The sequence below is a fragment of the Castanea sativa genome, chromosome 11, assembly GCF_040712315.1.
Source record: "Castanea sativa cultivar Marrone di Chiusa Pesio chromosome 11, ASM4071231v1".
Classification (NCBI taxonomy): domain Eukaryota; kingdom Viridiplantae; phylum Streptophyta; class Magnoliopsida; order Fagales; family Fagaceae; genus Castanea; species Castanea sativa.
The window spans coordinates 53,109,377-53,127,170 of record NC_134023.1 but is presented as its reverse complement, the minus strand read 5'-3'; the positions used below and the strand labels follow the sequence as shown (position 1 = coordinate 53,127,170).

The 17,794-nt window shown below is 33.1% G+C and overlaps 2 protein-coding genes across 2 annotated transcripts; both read left to right on the top strand.

The window, feature by feature from the left end:
• The first annotated feature begins 834 nt into the window (after window positions 1-834).
• Window positions 835-4,591, top strand: LOC142617883 (cytochrome P450 714C2-like). Its single transcript, XM_075790865.1, has 5 exons — window positions 835-1,178; window positions 1,834-2,060; window positions 2,414-2,655; window positions 2,990-3,344; window positions 3,942-4,591. The coding sequence occupies exons 1-5, from the start codon at window positions 860-862 to the stop codon at window positions 4,365-4,367; spliced, it is 1,569 nt and encodes a 522-aa protein (XP_075646980.1). The 5' UTR covers window positions 835-859; the 3' UTR covers window positions 4,368-4,591.
• Window positions 4,592-11,882: 7,291 nt separating this feature from the next.
• Window positions 11,883-16,578, top strand: LOC142617678 (cytochrome P450 714C2-like). The gene is made up of 5 exons (XM_075790630.1): window positions 11,883-12,278; window positions 12,952-13,178; window positions 14,478-14,719; window positions 15,055-15,424; window positions 16,007-16,578. The coding sequence occupies exons 1-5, from the start codon at window positions 11,960-11,962 to the stop codon at window positions 16,430-16,432; spliced, it is 1,584 nt and encodes a 527-aa protein (XP_075646745.1). The 5' UTR covers window positions 11,883-11,959; the 3' UTR covers window positions 16,433-16,578.
• The last annotated feature ends 1,216 nt before the right edge of the window (window positions 16,579-17,794 follow it).

The window sequence follows — 17,794 nt, the reverse complement described above, 5'->3', positions numbered from 1 at the left end:
TCTTCCTCTTTCATTCTCACTCTCTACCTCTCCTCTCTTCCTCTCTCTAGAGTATGCCGACGATCTCGCCACCTTGCCCACTGTCGATCTCGTTAGATCTCTCTCTCTCTCTCTCTCACGGTGGTTTGTGGTGGTTTTTTTTGGGTTGTTGTGTGGATTTTTTTTTGTGGGTTGATTTTGATGGGTTGCAATGAGTTGTCGGTGGTGGTCTAATCTTTGTGGTTTTGGTGGTCTAGTGGAATGAGTTTTGGTTGGATTTGGATGTGGGTTAAGGTGATTCGGTGGGCTCCGATTGGTTTTGGGTGTGTTGTGGTGGCTGGCTTGGCTTACTACTACTTGAGGGAAGGGTGGTGATTTTTTATTTTATTTTTATAAAAAAAGTTAGGAATTTTTAAATAAGTTATTTAAATAAGTGATATGCTAAAATAAGAGATGTAATGCAAAGTTTATCATAAAATAAAATGTTAAAATAAATAAACTACGCTCTTGTTAAGTGAAAATAGATTTTTTTTTTTTTTTGTGCAAAGATGCTCTAACGAGTAAAAGACAAAATAGTTTGTGCACTTATTAATCAATCAACATTATCGTAACAAAAAAGGGACCATATAGCCTGCAATGTCTCAAGGTAATACGTCTCAGTTAGTCCAATTACACTTGTCAAATCAATATAAATCCAACACAATATAGGTTTTTTGGAAAATGCTAAAGATCAAAAAACCAAAAAAAAAAAAAAAGACAAAAAAATGTGGCCAGAAAAACAGGCTATTGACTATTAATACCTGAAAGAAAACACCAAGAATCCAAAGGGTCCTAGTTTTGATCGAAGTCTAGGGAGAAAAGAAGCAGAAGAAGCAGAAACATGGAAGAAAACCCAATTCTAATGGCGAAGATCACTGTATCAGTTGTTATAGGAGGGTTTATAGTGTTGTTAATGCAACTCTATATCCTTTTGGTTTTGAAACCAAAACTTCTCAGAGCAAAACTTCGAAGGCAAGGTATAAGGGGACCTTCTCCTTCTTTCTTCTTTGGGAACATCCCTGAAATGAAGAGAATTCAACTCCAAGTTCATTCAACACCAAAAACTACTGCTACAAATGAGTATGATCACCCTGATGCTGTTGCTCATGACTGGCCTTCCACTCTCTTCCCACATTTAGAGCAGTGGAGAAATAAATATGGTACTTCACTTGTCATTTCCTTTCTTCTTCTTCTTTTCTCTCTCTAACTACCAAAGCAGGTTGAAATATAGTTTAGGGAGTTGAAAATGAAAATAAGTAGACAATAGCAGTAGTCATAGAGGGTGTAGCTCAGATTTTAGACAACTTTTGATGTCATAATATTCCAATTGTAATTAGAGTTATAAACTTTTGTAGTCCATACTTATGACAATGACCTTGTATTTGTATTAGATGGTTCTTTTTGTTTTTGCTTCTTTATTATATTTCTCTAATAAAATCAGAGTTCAGAAAATTAATTAATAATAAAAGTTGGTACTTTTTCTGTTTCAAATGTTTTTTTGTTCCACTTTTCCAATAGGTGAACTTGGACAAGGATTGGGATTTGGGAATGGGAATTATAGTAGATTTCATTTGACTGATGAATGCACATTTTTACTTGTAACAAGTTGAAGAAACAATGGCATGTTTTGTCATAGCAAATACTTTTCTCTGTTTTGTAATCTTTAGCAATTATTCCAAGGCATGCCTAGAATATTAACAATGGAGCTCTTGAAGATCAAATGATCAAAATATGCATATCAACACTAAATCAAAATCAAAATCTTAAATTTATCTTTTCAACCTTGCTCACCTAGCTAGTATGCATTGGTGGCAGGACAAATATTCTTATATTCATCAGGAAACATACAGCTATTATGCATAACAAATCCAGAGGTGGTGAAGGAAATCAGCCTTTGCACTTCTTTGAGCCTTGGAAAACCTTCTTATCTGTCCAAAGATCGTGGGCCACTTCTGGGCCAAGGCATTCTGTCGTCAAATGGCGCAATTTGGGCCCATCAAAGGAAGATTATTGCTCCTGAATTGTACATTGATAAGGTTAAGGTAAATCTCACTTATTATAGGCAATGTAATCCTCTACAAAGACATAATCTGAAACCGTTCTTTTATTGCTTTTTATTTTTAACTGACTAACCTGAAACCAGTTTTGTCATTTTTTTTGATAGTCCAGTTTTGACAATATTGATATGCCATTTTACATGAACAAAACTCAGAAACAATCCCAAAGCACAATATTGCGTTATACTGTTGTTACTTCAATGCCTCATCATATTAAGCTTTAGATTAATTAGTCACTACTATACCATTATTTAATAAATCTCTATAGACTAAGGCTATGTTGTTGTTGTTGTAAACTTTTATACTGCTACAAATAATATATGCATTTCTTTCTGAAGGGCATGGTAAACCTAATGGTGGACTCAACAATCTCAATGCTAAGAAGTTGGGAGAGTAGAATTGAAAATGAGGGAGGGATTGCAGACATTAAAATCAGTGAGGATTTGAGAAGCCTTTCGGCGGATATAATATCAAAAGCCTGTTTCGGAAGCAACTATTCCCATGGAGAAGAAATATTCTTAAAACTTAAAACTCTTCAAGGAATCATGTCCAAGGGAAATGTTGGAGTTCCTGGTTTTAGGTATGGTAACATTTTGAGTCCATTGATCTTAATAACGAAGACTAGAAAGCTATAACATTGACAAATTTTGGTTTGTTGTTTGTGAACATCTTTAATTGACTAGTGTTCTTATAGCCTAATGATACTTCCCTTTCTTATAAAAGAGTAGGATTTAGATTTAACATTGGCCTAAGGATTTAGATTCAACGCTGGCCTTCTATGGGTTGAGGATTTATGAGATAAGAGAACTAGGGGTATCTCTATTCTTTTATAAATGGGGGTGGAGGGAAAGTGAACATTGCTACGGATGATTATTCCTAAATTTTTCAAAATTGATGTTATGTATAATTTATAGATTCTTGCCGAGCAAAAACAATAGAGCTATGTGGAAACTAGAAGAAGAGATCAACTCAATGATATTAAAGGTGGTAAAACAGCGCACTGAAGCATCATATGAGAAGGATCTTTTACAAATGATTCTTGAGGGTGCCAAAAGTAATAATGACTATTATGGCCCATGTGACAAGTTCATTGTGGATAATTGCAAAAACATATACTTTGCTGGCCATGAGACCACTGCCATCACAGCCTCATGGAGCTTGATGTTACTGGCTGCACATCCTGAATGGCAAGCTCGTGCTCGTGCTGAGGTGCTCAAAATAGTTGGGGATAGTCTACCGGATGCCAACATGCTCCGAAATATGAAAACGGTATGTATTTTTGTTTAAAATTTATAATTTTAGTTACTATATGATAGTACTATTAGTTTTAGCTATTTCTATATTTGATTTTATCAAATTATCTTCCATGAAAACACTCCCACTACATATGGATGCATGTTAATTAGAATATCCCAGCAAACAAGAGAGCAAAAGAATGCATGTAGGAGTGTATTATATGGTGCTTCTGTGCATATAGTATATATTTGGAAGAATGCTTCTGCTCATATATTGGTGTCATATGCAGTTATAAATGTAAGATTGCCATAGAAGTGAAGGTGGTGCCTGGAAAAATGTTCAAGAATAAATTTTCATATCTCATTGAGGTATCACCGGAGAAGTGACTTCTACTGGCTAGTAACATGATTGAATCTTCTTCCCATAAATATGCCTTTGAGGTTCAATTTTTTTTCCATTTAATTTCACACATAAAGAACTTGATGCATCAGTTACCAAATATTACAAGGAGAGATTGACACCAATGCCTCACAAATTCTGAAACCGTGTACTCAACATTGAGAAATTAATACATGAGAGTTGACACGCCCATTCATTGACTAGGTTCACTAACCTTGTATTTGATGGCAGTTGACAATGGTGATCCAAGAGACATTACGTCTTTACCCACCTGCGGCTTTTGTGAACAGAGAGGCCCTGGAAGACATAACATTCAAAGACATGATGATCCCAAAAGGCATAAACATTCAAATTCCAATCCCAATATTACAACAACACTATGATTTGTGGGGAATTGATGCACACAAATTCAATCCGGAAAGATTTGCTCATGGAATTGTTGGGGCTTGCAAGACTCCTCAGGGTTATATGCCATTTGGAGTAGGGGCTCGTGTCTGTGCTGGCCAACACTTTGCCATGACAGAACTGAAGGTGATTTTATCTATCATTCTATCCAAGTTTTTCTTCTCATTGTCGCCGACATACCAACACTCCCCTGCATTTAGGTTGGTTATTGCACCTGAACATGGAGTTACTCTCCGTGTGAGGACTGCTTGACATTTCCTAGCTTTGATAAAGGCTTTGGTGGATAAAAGAAAATAAAAATACGAGAGAGGTTGTGGACTATTTTTACCATCTTTATGTACTAGAAAAAGAAAGCAAGGGCACCTGCGATGCACACATCACATGCATCATTACTATTTGGAGAACTTGTAATTAGTTCCTTCGGATTTTACATTGTTTCTTACTGATTATAAATATTTGAAGCAATGATGAAGAGCAGTGGGGATGCTAGAATTTGCAGAAATAGGAGTCATGGTCTAATCCTGTAATGCTAAGCAATTGCTAACTTACATATGAAGATGAAAATTCAAAATCTTGAATCTTATGAACTGTTCAACAACCAAGATATGCTGGATTTAAAAGAATAGAAATTTTGATTCATAGGCACCCCACACTCCTGCCCCACCCACGTCCTCCAAAAAAAAAAGAAAAATAATTGAAAGCCAAAGATGAACATTGCCATTGAAGAAAATGACTCTAGTTTCTTCATTGGACTTAGGTACTCCTAGAGTATAGTAAAATGGTGTTTCTTCTTCTCATATTTGTGATGAACCCACTATAAATTTAATGATTGAATCTTACCATGAATGTGAGAGAAGTGAGCACTTTTCATCGTATTCCAAGAGTATCTAAGAATTACTTCATTTAAAATGACTCCTAAAGATTAAAATCAAAGCTGGAGTACTTCAAACACCAAAAGAACTAATTTTGAAAATTCGATAATTATAGTTTTAAACCTTGATTCTCCTAAACAGAGAATGGATTAAGTCATTGAGTTACATGACTTTTGATACTGCAAACAAATAGAATTTAATAGTCAATCTAAAATTGTTCAACAACATGATTATACTGGATTTCCACATTGCTATATAGATACCGGGCGAAATCCTCCACTTACATTCAGAAAAAAGAATTCAATTGGACAACACTAGGTTAAGGTTAACCGTATAAGCCTGTCTAAGTCTAGAAATTCGGTCTATTTATAATTCTAGTCAATACTAGAACAACGCTCAAACAAAATTTGTTGCCAAAATTAACAAATTTATAGAAAAGGGTTAGTCTCCATTTGGCTGTTGAGAAAAACTAAGGAAAAAATAAAATAAAATTTTGAACAACTTCATAGGCTACTTTATAATTTTTTTAATTATAAATTTTGAAAAAAAGGGGAACTTAAATAGCTCAAAACAATTGCATGGACATTGGACACTAACAAAGTAAAGGGTCTTGGTTCCCCAGTCCACTCTCACATGTTAAAAGATACTCTAAAACATTGCTAGGTGATTTTTTTTTTTTTTTTTAAAAAGAAAAAAAAAGAAAGAAGAATGGTTTTTTGTAAATTGTGATCCTTGAAGTTTATAGGGAAGATTTTGAGTTAATGATGTAGGACGGAATCAACAATTTAATTATTGTAATTTATTAATTTTGGTATTTAATTTGTAATTTTCGTTATTTTAGGTTTAGGGTTATTATTTCCTTGTTTTTAGGTGCTTTTAATGATTTTTAAGTCAAATTTGGTTCTTATTATAGTTAGGTATCAATTAGGAGTTATTTTAGAATATATTTTCTTGTCTGTCAAGTTTTACGAAGCTTTTAAATATGCCCCTAAGTTTGTTCATGTTTTTTAAACAATTATTCAATCAATAAAATTCAGATTTTTGTCTTTCTGTTCTTTGATAGATTCCAGACCCTTTCTCCTTGTGGATTCAAGGATCCTTGTGGATTTAAAGAAACCTCGTGGATTTGAGGTTATTTTTCAAAAGTAAACGTGTTTTGTTTCTTGTTTTCTAAAAGTAGATGTGTTCTACTTCTTGATACTTCCATATCCTGCATCAGTTGGAATCAGAGCCTTGACATACCCTGGTCTAATGGCTAACTAGCGAGACGGCGACCACCACAACAACGACGATGGCAACGACGTCGATAACACATTCCTCACTAGGGCTGAGTTCCTTGATTTTCGTGATGAAATTTAACAATTTCATGAAAAGAGTCAGCAAATTATATGCAAAATCAAGCAAATGATTACTACTCTTCTTGCTAGAACATCTTCTCACAACAATAATAATCAATATATTCAATGACGCCCTCCTAACTACAATAAAATTCCATTCTTTGACGGTGATATGTGTAAGTTGGATTTTATTGACTAGCTTCTTGATTTGGAAGTGTATTTTAATTTTTGGAAGATTTGTAATGAAGAAAAAGTGTGGCTTGCATCTAATAAATTGGATGATGAAACAGAGGAATGGTGGAAAGACATTCAAATCGATAGAAAGCGATGAGGTAAGCATCCAATCCACTCTTGGCAAAGAATGAAAAGGGAATTAATTGATTTACGGTTTTCTAATGACTGTTATGATATACTAGATTATACAAGTGTTGATTATAAATCTGTATATTCATATGAAAAGCAATATATTCAAAATATGAAAGGTCAACCACAAAACTAAAATTATCATAACCAAGTCCATGTGTTATGTAAAGAAAAGTGTTTGAGGGTTGAGAAGAAACAACCTATTTCTAAAGAAAATTTTGAAGTGGTTAAAAAAGATCAAGACTTGCAACAAGTTATTGAATTGAAAATTAAAGATACCACTTGTCAAAAGTTTTAATGAGAATATTGTGGAAGATCCAATTGAGGTTAAATATGATGATGAGTCCATCGTTCACAACCCCTAGGTTCCGGTTGATTTGTTGAAGATGACCACACAATATGTTGATTTTCTTGGAGTAGAAAATTTTAATTTTATTTTTAACCATTTGTTGATTGATGTTGCAAATAAATTGAAGGTAGATGAGAAGAAATTTTATGCTATACTTTATAAAGAATTCAAGTTTCAAAACTGGATCAAGTTATTAAAGTTTTCAAAGTATCTGTTTATTTGGAGCGGAAGATTTCAAATTTTGACCATCAACTCGAGGACAAATTTGTTTTAAGTGGAGGGGTTTGATATAGGACACGGTTTAATATTTAATTTTTGTAATTATTTAATTTTAGTATTTTTATGTAATTTATGTTATTTTAGGTTTAGGTAGTTTATTTCCTTCTTTTTAGGTGCTTTTAATGTTTTTTAGTCAAATTAGCCGCCTTAGGGTTTCTAGTTGCCTTAGGTTTTGTTTAAACTATTCAAATGCATTGTATCCTCCAAAGGCAAGTCGGTTATCAAACTATTATCAATAAACATAGAATTTTTGTCAAATTATTTCTCTGGTGGATTGCAGTTTTCTTCTTCTTGTAGATTCAGGGAAACCTCTCATAGATTCGATGTTTACTACCAAAAGCTAATAATTTAGTTTCTGTTCCATTAAGAGAGCATAATGTGTGCTTTCTTCAAGTTTTCACGACGTCAGTTAAAGAATGAAAAACCGTGGATGTTTGAGAGAAACTAACTAGAAATATATATATATATATATATATATATATATATATATATATATATATATATATATATAGGTAAAGTTTAGAGAAAGTTAAATTAGAATTTGAAATTAGAATCCTATTTTATACCATGTGTCTAAATTTATATGGGGACCACACCATAATTATTTACTTAAGTTTGTATCATGTGTCCACTTAAGTTTTTTAATCTTTGTGTCAAGTGAGTTAATGAATGTAAAATACTAAGAATCTAATATTAATGTAATATAAAATTTTAAAAAAAACCCCTATCACATATACTTAATAAAAATGACCATATAATAAAGATCACCACACTTTTTTTTTTGGTAGAAAAGAATATGAAATAAAAACTAAGAACAAACATCAGAGTTAGGCTGAAGCCTTTCAAAGAAAACTCCAGCAGAGTCATACAACAAAGGCAAAAACAAAGGGGGTATTCAAAAACAACAAAATATTTCCCATCTTTTCAACTTTCTAATCTAACTAAACATTACTACTCACTTCCCTTTTCTTATCTTAAGCGCAATTGGCGCTTCCACCTTGAAATTTTTACAGCTTTCTACCTTTAATTTTCTGAGCTAAGGTTGCAATGGTTGAGAAGAATACATGAACAAAAATAATCTAAACATCATCAACACAATGCGAGGTGGCATGTGTTGGAGGTCCATCAAAGGTGTTGAGGTTTCATCAGAGAGAGGTTAATCAATGTAAATTCATATTTTTCAATCCATATAAATTATTAGTTCAATCCATATTTTTTCTACTCTCTCTCTCTCTCTCTCTCTCTCTCTTATTTTTTCCCCTTTTGATGGATTTATAATTCTTTCTTGCATGCATCTTTACTTTAATTTAATGAATTTTTTATTTGAATTCTTCTCCAACACAACATGGTAATTACTGTGTGTGTGTGTGTTTCTTTTTTATTTTCTTAAATTCAATCTTGCAACCGTATTTTAAGTTGATGAATTTTTGTGTTGAACTAGACTTTAAGTTGATCTAATTTGGTTGTGTTTTTAAGTTGTTATATATATTTTTTCTTTGATTGTTAGATGTAATTCTATCTAATTATAAATATAATATATAATGATATAATATTATTCTATTATATAGCATAACTTGGATAATTTGATATTTAGAACTATACCTTTTATTTTGAATGTATTTGTTTCTCATAATATTTTATTCTATAAACTAGTTGTAGACCTATGCAATGCGTGAGGATATATAGTTATTTTGAGATGTCGTGTAATGTATAGTTTATTCTCAAACTTTTGTTGTAGATAATTTGTTTTTCATAGAAATTAAATAATTTCTAAAAGTAATTTTCATCTCTCTATTTTTACAAATATATGATTTTAACATTTTTGGAGTTTTTGATTGATTGATGTGTGTGTGTGTGTTTATTTAAGTGGTCCATATTCTTCTAAGTATTGTTATTGCAAATTATATTTTCCTAGTTCTTTTGGTATAACTAAAATTTTTTAGTTTCAAATTTATTATTCAAATTCTCATTCTTTTAAGAAGATTATCATAATAATCAAAACTTATAATATAATTACAATTGATATTACTCAAATAATTGATAGTACTCAACCCAAACTTGTCATTTCCCATTCTTAAGTAAGTATATCAAAATGGACCAAAAGGACCAAAGTGAACTGAAATGGACCAAATGGACTAACTAGGCAAAATTGAACCGATAGACCGAAGTGGACTGAATTGGACCAAAGTAGATTTTTTTTTGTTGTTGACAAAACGGACTAAAGTAGACTAAGTGGACTGAATGGACCAAAGTTGGTTTTTCCCTTTCTTTTCCTTTTCTGTGTTTGGCTCAAACTTGGTCCTTTAACCTATGTAAAGGTATCAAACTCAAAAGGAACACAAGAAGTCAAGGACTATAAAATACCAAAATTATGCTTATAAATGATTGAAGTGCTTTCCATGGTTGTAAAAATAGTTTTAGCTCACAATATAGGCTTATTTTCATTGGTTGTTTATCAATTAATTTTTAAATCTCTTTTTTTCCGTTCTATACAAGTTTTTTTTTTTAAAATAAAAATGATGAGAATAATATTCTCACCCCTTAAGCGAATTGCCTACTATTGTACAATAGACTTATTTGACACATTCACCAAGTCAGCCTTTCATTGACATTGACAAAAGCTAGTCATCCACCTCCAGAGAAGACTAGGCAATGACAAAGTAGTCACTCCAAATTGACAACATCACCTCATGAGAGTCGTCCAACCCCATAAATGGCCAGGTGCTACATACGAAAGTCCAAGTTACCAAATGCCATAGTCGTCCACCTCCATGGATGACCAAGGTGCATTACATTTGAAAAAAAAAAGGAAACTCTCTCAAACCACCTTGTCCAACAAATGCAAGCTATTCTAGAGGAGAGTCTCTTCCAAATGAGGCTCTTCCAAAGGAGACCTATAGGGACGACCCCTTTACTTAATGACTAAGACTCTTCTAGTAAGTAGCCTCCTTGTCTAACACTAATAAAAGTGTCCAATAGGTGCCCTAGGCCACTTGACACATATCACTTGTTCGACCCTCTGGACAACAACAACTCTAATGAAAGTATACTCGTAAGATCCCACTCATCTAACCTTCAAGACAATTTCCCTTGGGCATCGCACCCAAGGTCTTCCTGCCAACCTTCAATCTCCAATTATGGGCATTGCTAGGAAATGATTCTACATCAAGGCTAGAAGAGACCGACTTGAACCCCTTGTTTGATGTAACATCACTCATTCAGGGAGACCGTTTGTTTAAGGAGAGCATCTAGGAGGATGACTCGTCCGAGGATGTTTTGGTCATCCAAATGTCAGGAACAACTTTACATCTATGCAAACCAAACCACACATTAACTTTAATATGGATAAATGACAAGCCCGTCTAGAGGGTTATCCATCTCATGTTGCTTATTTCCACTATAAGATTGTAATTAACCATTTATATGGCGTTATGGTCATCCACATAGAGGACTTGACCACATAGATGGTCATTCTACACTTTGATAGATTTAATCATACGTAGATGTCACAAAAATACTTTACTCCACAAATCCACTATCTCAGAACATGGGAGTAACCTCCATATAATTTGCTCCCACTAACTCCACTAAGCCAATACACCTCCCATGAAGATAGTGGCACAAATAAGGAGACCCACTATATAAATGTTAGACCGCATTCAATTAAAGGTACATGAGAAAAAAACCCCTAAAATACTACCATTTGAGTTTTATTGGATTCATATGGGTCTCTAACTTAAGCATCAAAGAAACTAAGGCCAGCACCCCACTGATGCCCTTCGGTAGCTTTTTTTTTCCTTCTTGTAGGTCTTCCAACACCTTTGGTTGGACAAGTGGCTCACTGATTTTCATGTATCATAAAAAATAAACAATAAAAATAAGTTCATAAGATCATTTATACTCTTTAACACTTGGATTAAATTTTTGAATTCCTTCGTATCTTTACAAATTAATAACTTTCTTTACCTTTCATTTGTGGGTCATGGAAAAAGAGGAAGAGTAATATAATATGTTATAAGGATGAGATCACTAGTATGAACTCCCTTCTCTTTTGCTATCTTCTTTAAAAAAAAAAAAGAATAAATAAATAAATCACTTCTCCTTTATTTAATGAGAAATTGCGTTGGCTATCCCTTTAAACTCTGTCATCATAATTACTAATTTTATTATGCATTGATCACAACATATAACACTTGCCAAAATAGTTGAGTTGCTAAAACTTATTATTATTGTTATGATTTTTGTTTTTTTGAAATACTAAAATTTATTGTTATCCAAAACTCACTTGAAAAAGACACTAAGGGACAAAGTACAGACAAAATAGTTGGTGCACTTATCAATCAATCACCATTATCATGATAAAAAACGGGACCTATAACCTGCAATATCAAGGTCGTATAATTTATAGTTTTATACTAATATATTATATGTCTCAGTTAGCCCAATTTGACGGGTCAAATCAATTAAAAATCCAACACAACATAAAATTATTATTCTCTCTTGGAAAATGCTAAAGGTCTAAAGAAAAATAAAAAATGTCTCCAGCTAATATACATCACGTGAAAGAAAACAGTACACAGAGAATCTAAAGGGTCCTAGTTTTGATCGAAGTCTAGTGAGAAAAGAAGCAGAAGAAGCACAAACATGGAAGCAAACCCAGTTCTAATGGCGAAGATCACTGTATCAGTGGTTATAGGAGGGTTTATAGTGTTGTTAATGCAACTCTATAACCTTTTGGTTTTGAAACCAAAACTTCTCAGAGCAAAACTTCAAAGGCAAGGTATAAGGGGACCTTCTCCTTCTTTCTTCTTTGGGAACATCCCTGAAATGAAGAGAATTCAACTCCAAGTTCATTCAACACCAAAAACTACTGCTACAAATGAGTATGATCATCCTGATGCTATTGCTCATGACTGGCCTTCCACTCTTTTCCCACATTTGGAGCAGTGGAGAAATGAATATGGTACTTCACTTGTCATTTCCTTTCTTCTTCTTCTTCTTCTTCTCTCTCTCTCTCTCTCTCTCACTACCAGAGTAGGATGAAATATAGTTTAGGGAGTTGAAAATTAAAATATGTAGACAATAGCAGTAGTCATATATAGTGGGTGCAGCTCAGATTTTAAACAACTTTTGAAGTCAGAATATTCCAATTGTAATTAGAGTTATAAACTTTTGTAGTCCATATTTATGACAATGACCTTGTATTTGTATTAAATGGTTTTATTTTTATTTTTTGCATCTTTATTATATTTCTCTAACAAAAGCATTGTTCAGAAATAAATTAATAATAAAGTTGGTACTTTTCTGTTTCAAAAAAAAAAAGTTGTCACTTTTTTAATAGGTGAACTTGGACATGGATTGGGATTTGGGAATGGGAATTATAGTAGATTTCATTTAAATGATGATTGCACATTTTTACTTATACAAGTTGAAGAAACAATGGCATGTTTTGTCATAGCATAGCAAATAGTTTCCTCTATTTTGTAATCTTTAGCAATTAGTCCAAGACATGCCTAGAATATTAACAATGGACCTCTTGAAGATCATATGATAAAATATGCATATCAGCACTAAATCTAAATCTTCAATCTATCTTTTTCAACCTTGCTCACCTAGCTAGTATGCATTGGTGGCAGGACCAATATTCTTGTATTCATCTGGAAACATACAGCTATTATGTATAACAGATCCAGAGATGGTGAAGAAAATCAGCCTTTGCACTTCTTTGAACCTTGGAAAACCTTCTTATCTATCCAAAGATCGTGGGCCACTTCTGGGTCAAGGCATTCTGTCGTCAAATGGAGAAATTTGGGCCCATCAAAGGAAGATTATTGCTCCTGAATTGTACATTGATAAGGTTAAGGTAAATCTCACTTATAAAGTCATAATATGTTATTCTCAAAAAAGAAAAAAGAAAAAAAAAGTCATAATATGCAATGTAATCATCTAGAAAGACATAATCTGAAACCATTCTTTTATTACCTTTTTTTTAACTAACTAACCTGAAACAAGTTTTGTCATTTTTATTTTTATTTTTATTTTTTTGGAATAGTCCAGTTTTGACAATATTAATATGTCATTTTGGGCAATGCTTAGCAACAATCCCAAAGCACAATATTGTTTCAGTTTCCCAATTGTTTGAGTGATTAGTGAAGATTGCGTTTTACTGTTGTTACTTCATTGTCCCATCATATTAAGCTTTAAAAATTTAAATTTAATTAATCACTACTTAGATTTTAAAAGTTTAGAATAATTGCCATATTGTGAGCACAAACTTATCTAAATATTGATAATTAAGTTCATAAGTATGATTAGATAATACTTAAGTTGCTGTAAGTCAGGATACAAGAATAAGGAAACTGTAAATTCAAGAATTCCAAAAATGACAAGCTCGACCGATCAAATTCTGTCTCTACATAATTTAATTTCGGTCCAATAGCCCATTAAACCCAGTAAGTGATTAAAGTTTCAGATCTAATTCACATAGAATTTAATGGTAACTTTAAAGCATGTTTTGAAGAGACTTTGAAGTTTCTCTTTTGATATAAAAGATGTTCTGTGTCTACTCCTTTCAAAATCACTATTGGAAATTGATTTACATACTTTTAGAATCGGTAAATCTAAAGTTGCTGAATACTGGTAATCAAAGATGCTAGATCTAAACCTTCAAGGGTCTTGGAGATCTAAAGCGTGAATTGGAGCTTCATGTTGAAACAGATCCATGTCAAAGAAGTCCGAGAGTTTTAGAGTTAGATTTGATAATCATAGTTAAGTTTACTACGGATTTATATTCTTGACTGTAAACTTCTATTTGATATAGTGGATTGTTCTCTTGGGATTGTTTTCCCCAGTTTTTTTTTTAATTTTTTATTTATATATATTTTAAAACTGGATTGTTTTATTAGTTTACTAGGGTCATTAAATCTTGTGTTAATTATTTAGATTTTCCGCTGCATGATATGTTTAATATATGTTTAACCTAAATTTACATAAGTGACCTAAGTAACAACTTGATGATTGAATTAGGTTAAACACAATGTTTTAGAGGTCCAAAAACTAACAATTACTATACCATTATTTAATAAAGATCTGTAGACTAAGGCTTGGTTGTTGTTGTAAACTTTTATATTACTACAAATAATATATGCATTTCCTTCTGAAGGGCATGGTAAATCTAATGGTGGACTCAACAGCCTCAATGCTAAGAAGTTGGGAAAGTAGAATTGAAAATGAGGGAGGGATTGTAGACATTGAAATTGTTGAGGATTTCAGAAGCCTATCCGCGGATATAATATCAAGAGCCTGTTTTGGAAGCAACTATTCCCAAGGGGAAGAAATATTCTTAAAACTCAAAGCTCTTCAAGGAATCATGTCCAAGGGAAATATAGGAGTTCCTGGTTTTAGGTATGGTAACATTTTGAATCCATTGATCTCAATAACAAAGACTAGAAAACTATGACATTGACAAATTTTGGTTTGTTGTTAGTGAACATCTTTAATTGACTAGTGTTCTTATAGCCTAATGATACTTCCCTTTAAAAGAGTAGGATTTAGATTTAACATAGGCCTTAGGATTTAGATTCAACCCTGGCCTTTTATGGGCTGTGAGGATTTATGAGATAAGAGAACTAGGGGTATTTCTATTCTTTTATAAATAATGGGGGAAAAAAAGAGAGAGAACATCACTAGGGATGAATGTTCCTAAATATTTCAAACTTGATGTTATTTATAATTTATAGATTCTTGCCGAGAAAAAACAATAGAGCTATGTGGAAACTTGAAGAAGAGATCAACTCAATGATATTAAAGGTGGTAAAACAGCGCACTGAAGCATCATATGAGAAGGATCTTTTACAAATGATTCTTGAGGGCGCCAAAAGTAATAATGGCTATTATGGCCCATCAACAGATAGTTCTCGAGACAAGTTCATTGTGGATAATTGCAAAAGCATGTACTTTGCTGGCTATGAGACTACTGCCATCACAGCCTCATGGAGTTTGATGTTGCTGGCTACACATCCTGAATGGCAAGCTCGTGCTCGTGCTGAGGTGCTTGAAATAGGTGGGAATAGTCTACTAGATGCCAATATGCTCCGAAACATGAAAACGGTATGTATATTTCTTTAAAATTTATAATTCTAGTTATTGTATAATAGTACTATTAGTTTTAGCTATTTTTGTACTTGATTTTATCAAATTATCTTCCAAGAAAACACTCCCACTACATATGGATGCATGTTAATTCAGAATATCCCAACAAACAAGAGAGAAAAAGAAGGCATGTAGGAGTGTTATATATGGTGCTTCTGTGCATATATATAGTATATATTTGGAAGAATGCTTTTGCACATATATTGGTATCATATGCATTTATAAATGCAAGATTTCCTTGGAATTGAAGGTGGTGCCTGAAAAAACGTTCAGGAATGAATTTTCATACCCCATTGAGGGATCGTCGGAAAAGTGACTTCTAATTCCTATAATTATGCCTTTCAAGTTGAAAACAATTTTTTTTTTCATTTAATTTCACACATAAAGAATTTAACACATTAGTTACCAAATATTACAAGGAGAGATTAACATCAATGCTTCACAAATTCTAAAACTATGTACTCAACATTGAGAAATTAATACATGAGTTGACACACCCATATATTGACATAGGTTCACTAACCTTGTATTTGATGGCAGTTGACAATGGTTATCCAAGAGACATTGCGTCTTTACCCACCTGTGGCTTTTGTGGTTAGAGAGGCCCTGGAAGACATAACATTCCAAGACATTATGATCTCAAAAGGTATAAACATGCAGATTCCAATCCCAATATTGCAACAGCACTATGATTTGTGGGGACCTGATGCACACAAATTCAACCCAGAAAGATTTGCTCATGGAATTGTTGGGGCTTGCAAGATTCCACAGGCTTATATGCCATTTGGAGTTGGGTCTCGTGTCTGTGCTGGCCAACACTTTGCCATGACAGAACTGAAGGTGATTTTATCTCTCATTCTATCCAAGTTTTGCTTCTCACTATCGCCAGCATACCAACACTCCCCTGCATTAAGGTTGGTTATTGTACCTGAACATGGAGTTACTCTCCGTGTAAGGACTGCTTGACATTTCCTAGCTTTGAGAAAGGCTTTGGTGGTAATAAGAAGATAAAAAGATGAGAGAGATGTAGACTATTTGTATTATTTTTGTGTAAGGGCACATTTGATGCACACGTCTCATGTCATTACTATGTAGTATGTAGGAATTGGAGAATTGTTATAGTTCCTTTGGTTACATTGTTTTTTACTGATCGTAAATATTTGAAGCAATTATGAATAGTAATTGGGATGCTTGAATCTTAGAAATAGGAGTCATGGTCTAATCTTGTAATACTAAGCAATTTCTAGCAACTCTCTCTTCTAAAGCCACCCTCTCTACCGGGACAAAAGTTTTGTATGCACTTGGCACATGAGATACCTTCTCCTTTACCAGGTTTTGAGCAGATGATGACGTGTGTCCACAATGCAAGATAGAGCTAGAGACCCTAGAGTATCTCATTTTCAAATGCCCATTTGCCTTTATTGGACCAGCTCTCATGATAGAGGATAGGCATGATGAAAATATGTACGAAATTCCCAAATATGTGAGATGCAAAAATGGAGAAAAATATATGTCAAAGAAAAATAATCACATACAAGACAATATTTACGTAGTTTGACAATTTGCTTACATCTACAGAGTTGCAAGGATTTCACTATTCTTAGGGAAAAGATAAAGTGTGGCAGTACAATTTTATCTCTCTAAAAAAAAACATCAAACCCTAATCTCCAAAAACAACAATTTTTATATCCTGCGCACAAGATTCACAATAGGTTACAAAAAATAGGCCAACATTTTTTCCCAAAGCCTCTGCTTCATGGACTAAATTTCAGAATCTTCCACTAAAAACTATAATAATATTATTTTAGACCGGGTCATAATCTGAATCAAACACAACTAGGCTTCATAAAGCCCAACAAGACAAACAGGGATGGAGCACACGCTATTTCGTTGGTGGCAAAAGAAGCATCCATGTTACTTTAAAAGCTAGATTTTTGCTGGACTCTTCTTGTTTTGTATGGGTTTTAAGTTTTGTCCCTTGGCAAGATAATTTTTTTGGCCCAGAATGTGACTTCTTGGGTTGCGTTGTGTCCCACTCCCATCTTTGCTATATCCGAATGAGTCTTTTGCCCAAGTAGAAATGGTTTGGGCCCCTAAGCATTTTGGGATTTGAATGGTTCAATAGTTGGCATTATGCAATTGCCATTTTAGTGAGAAAAGTAAAGGTTTAAGGTAAAAAAAAAAAGTAAAAATTTAAAAATTTAAAATTTAATAAAGTTTTTGATTCAAAGTGAACTTTCAAGTTTTAAGCTTAAAACTTGAAAGTGGTATTACATAACTATTGACTATTGCACTGAATGACATTTTGTAATCTCGTTTTTACTAAGA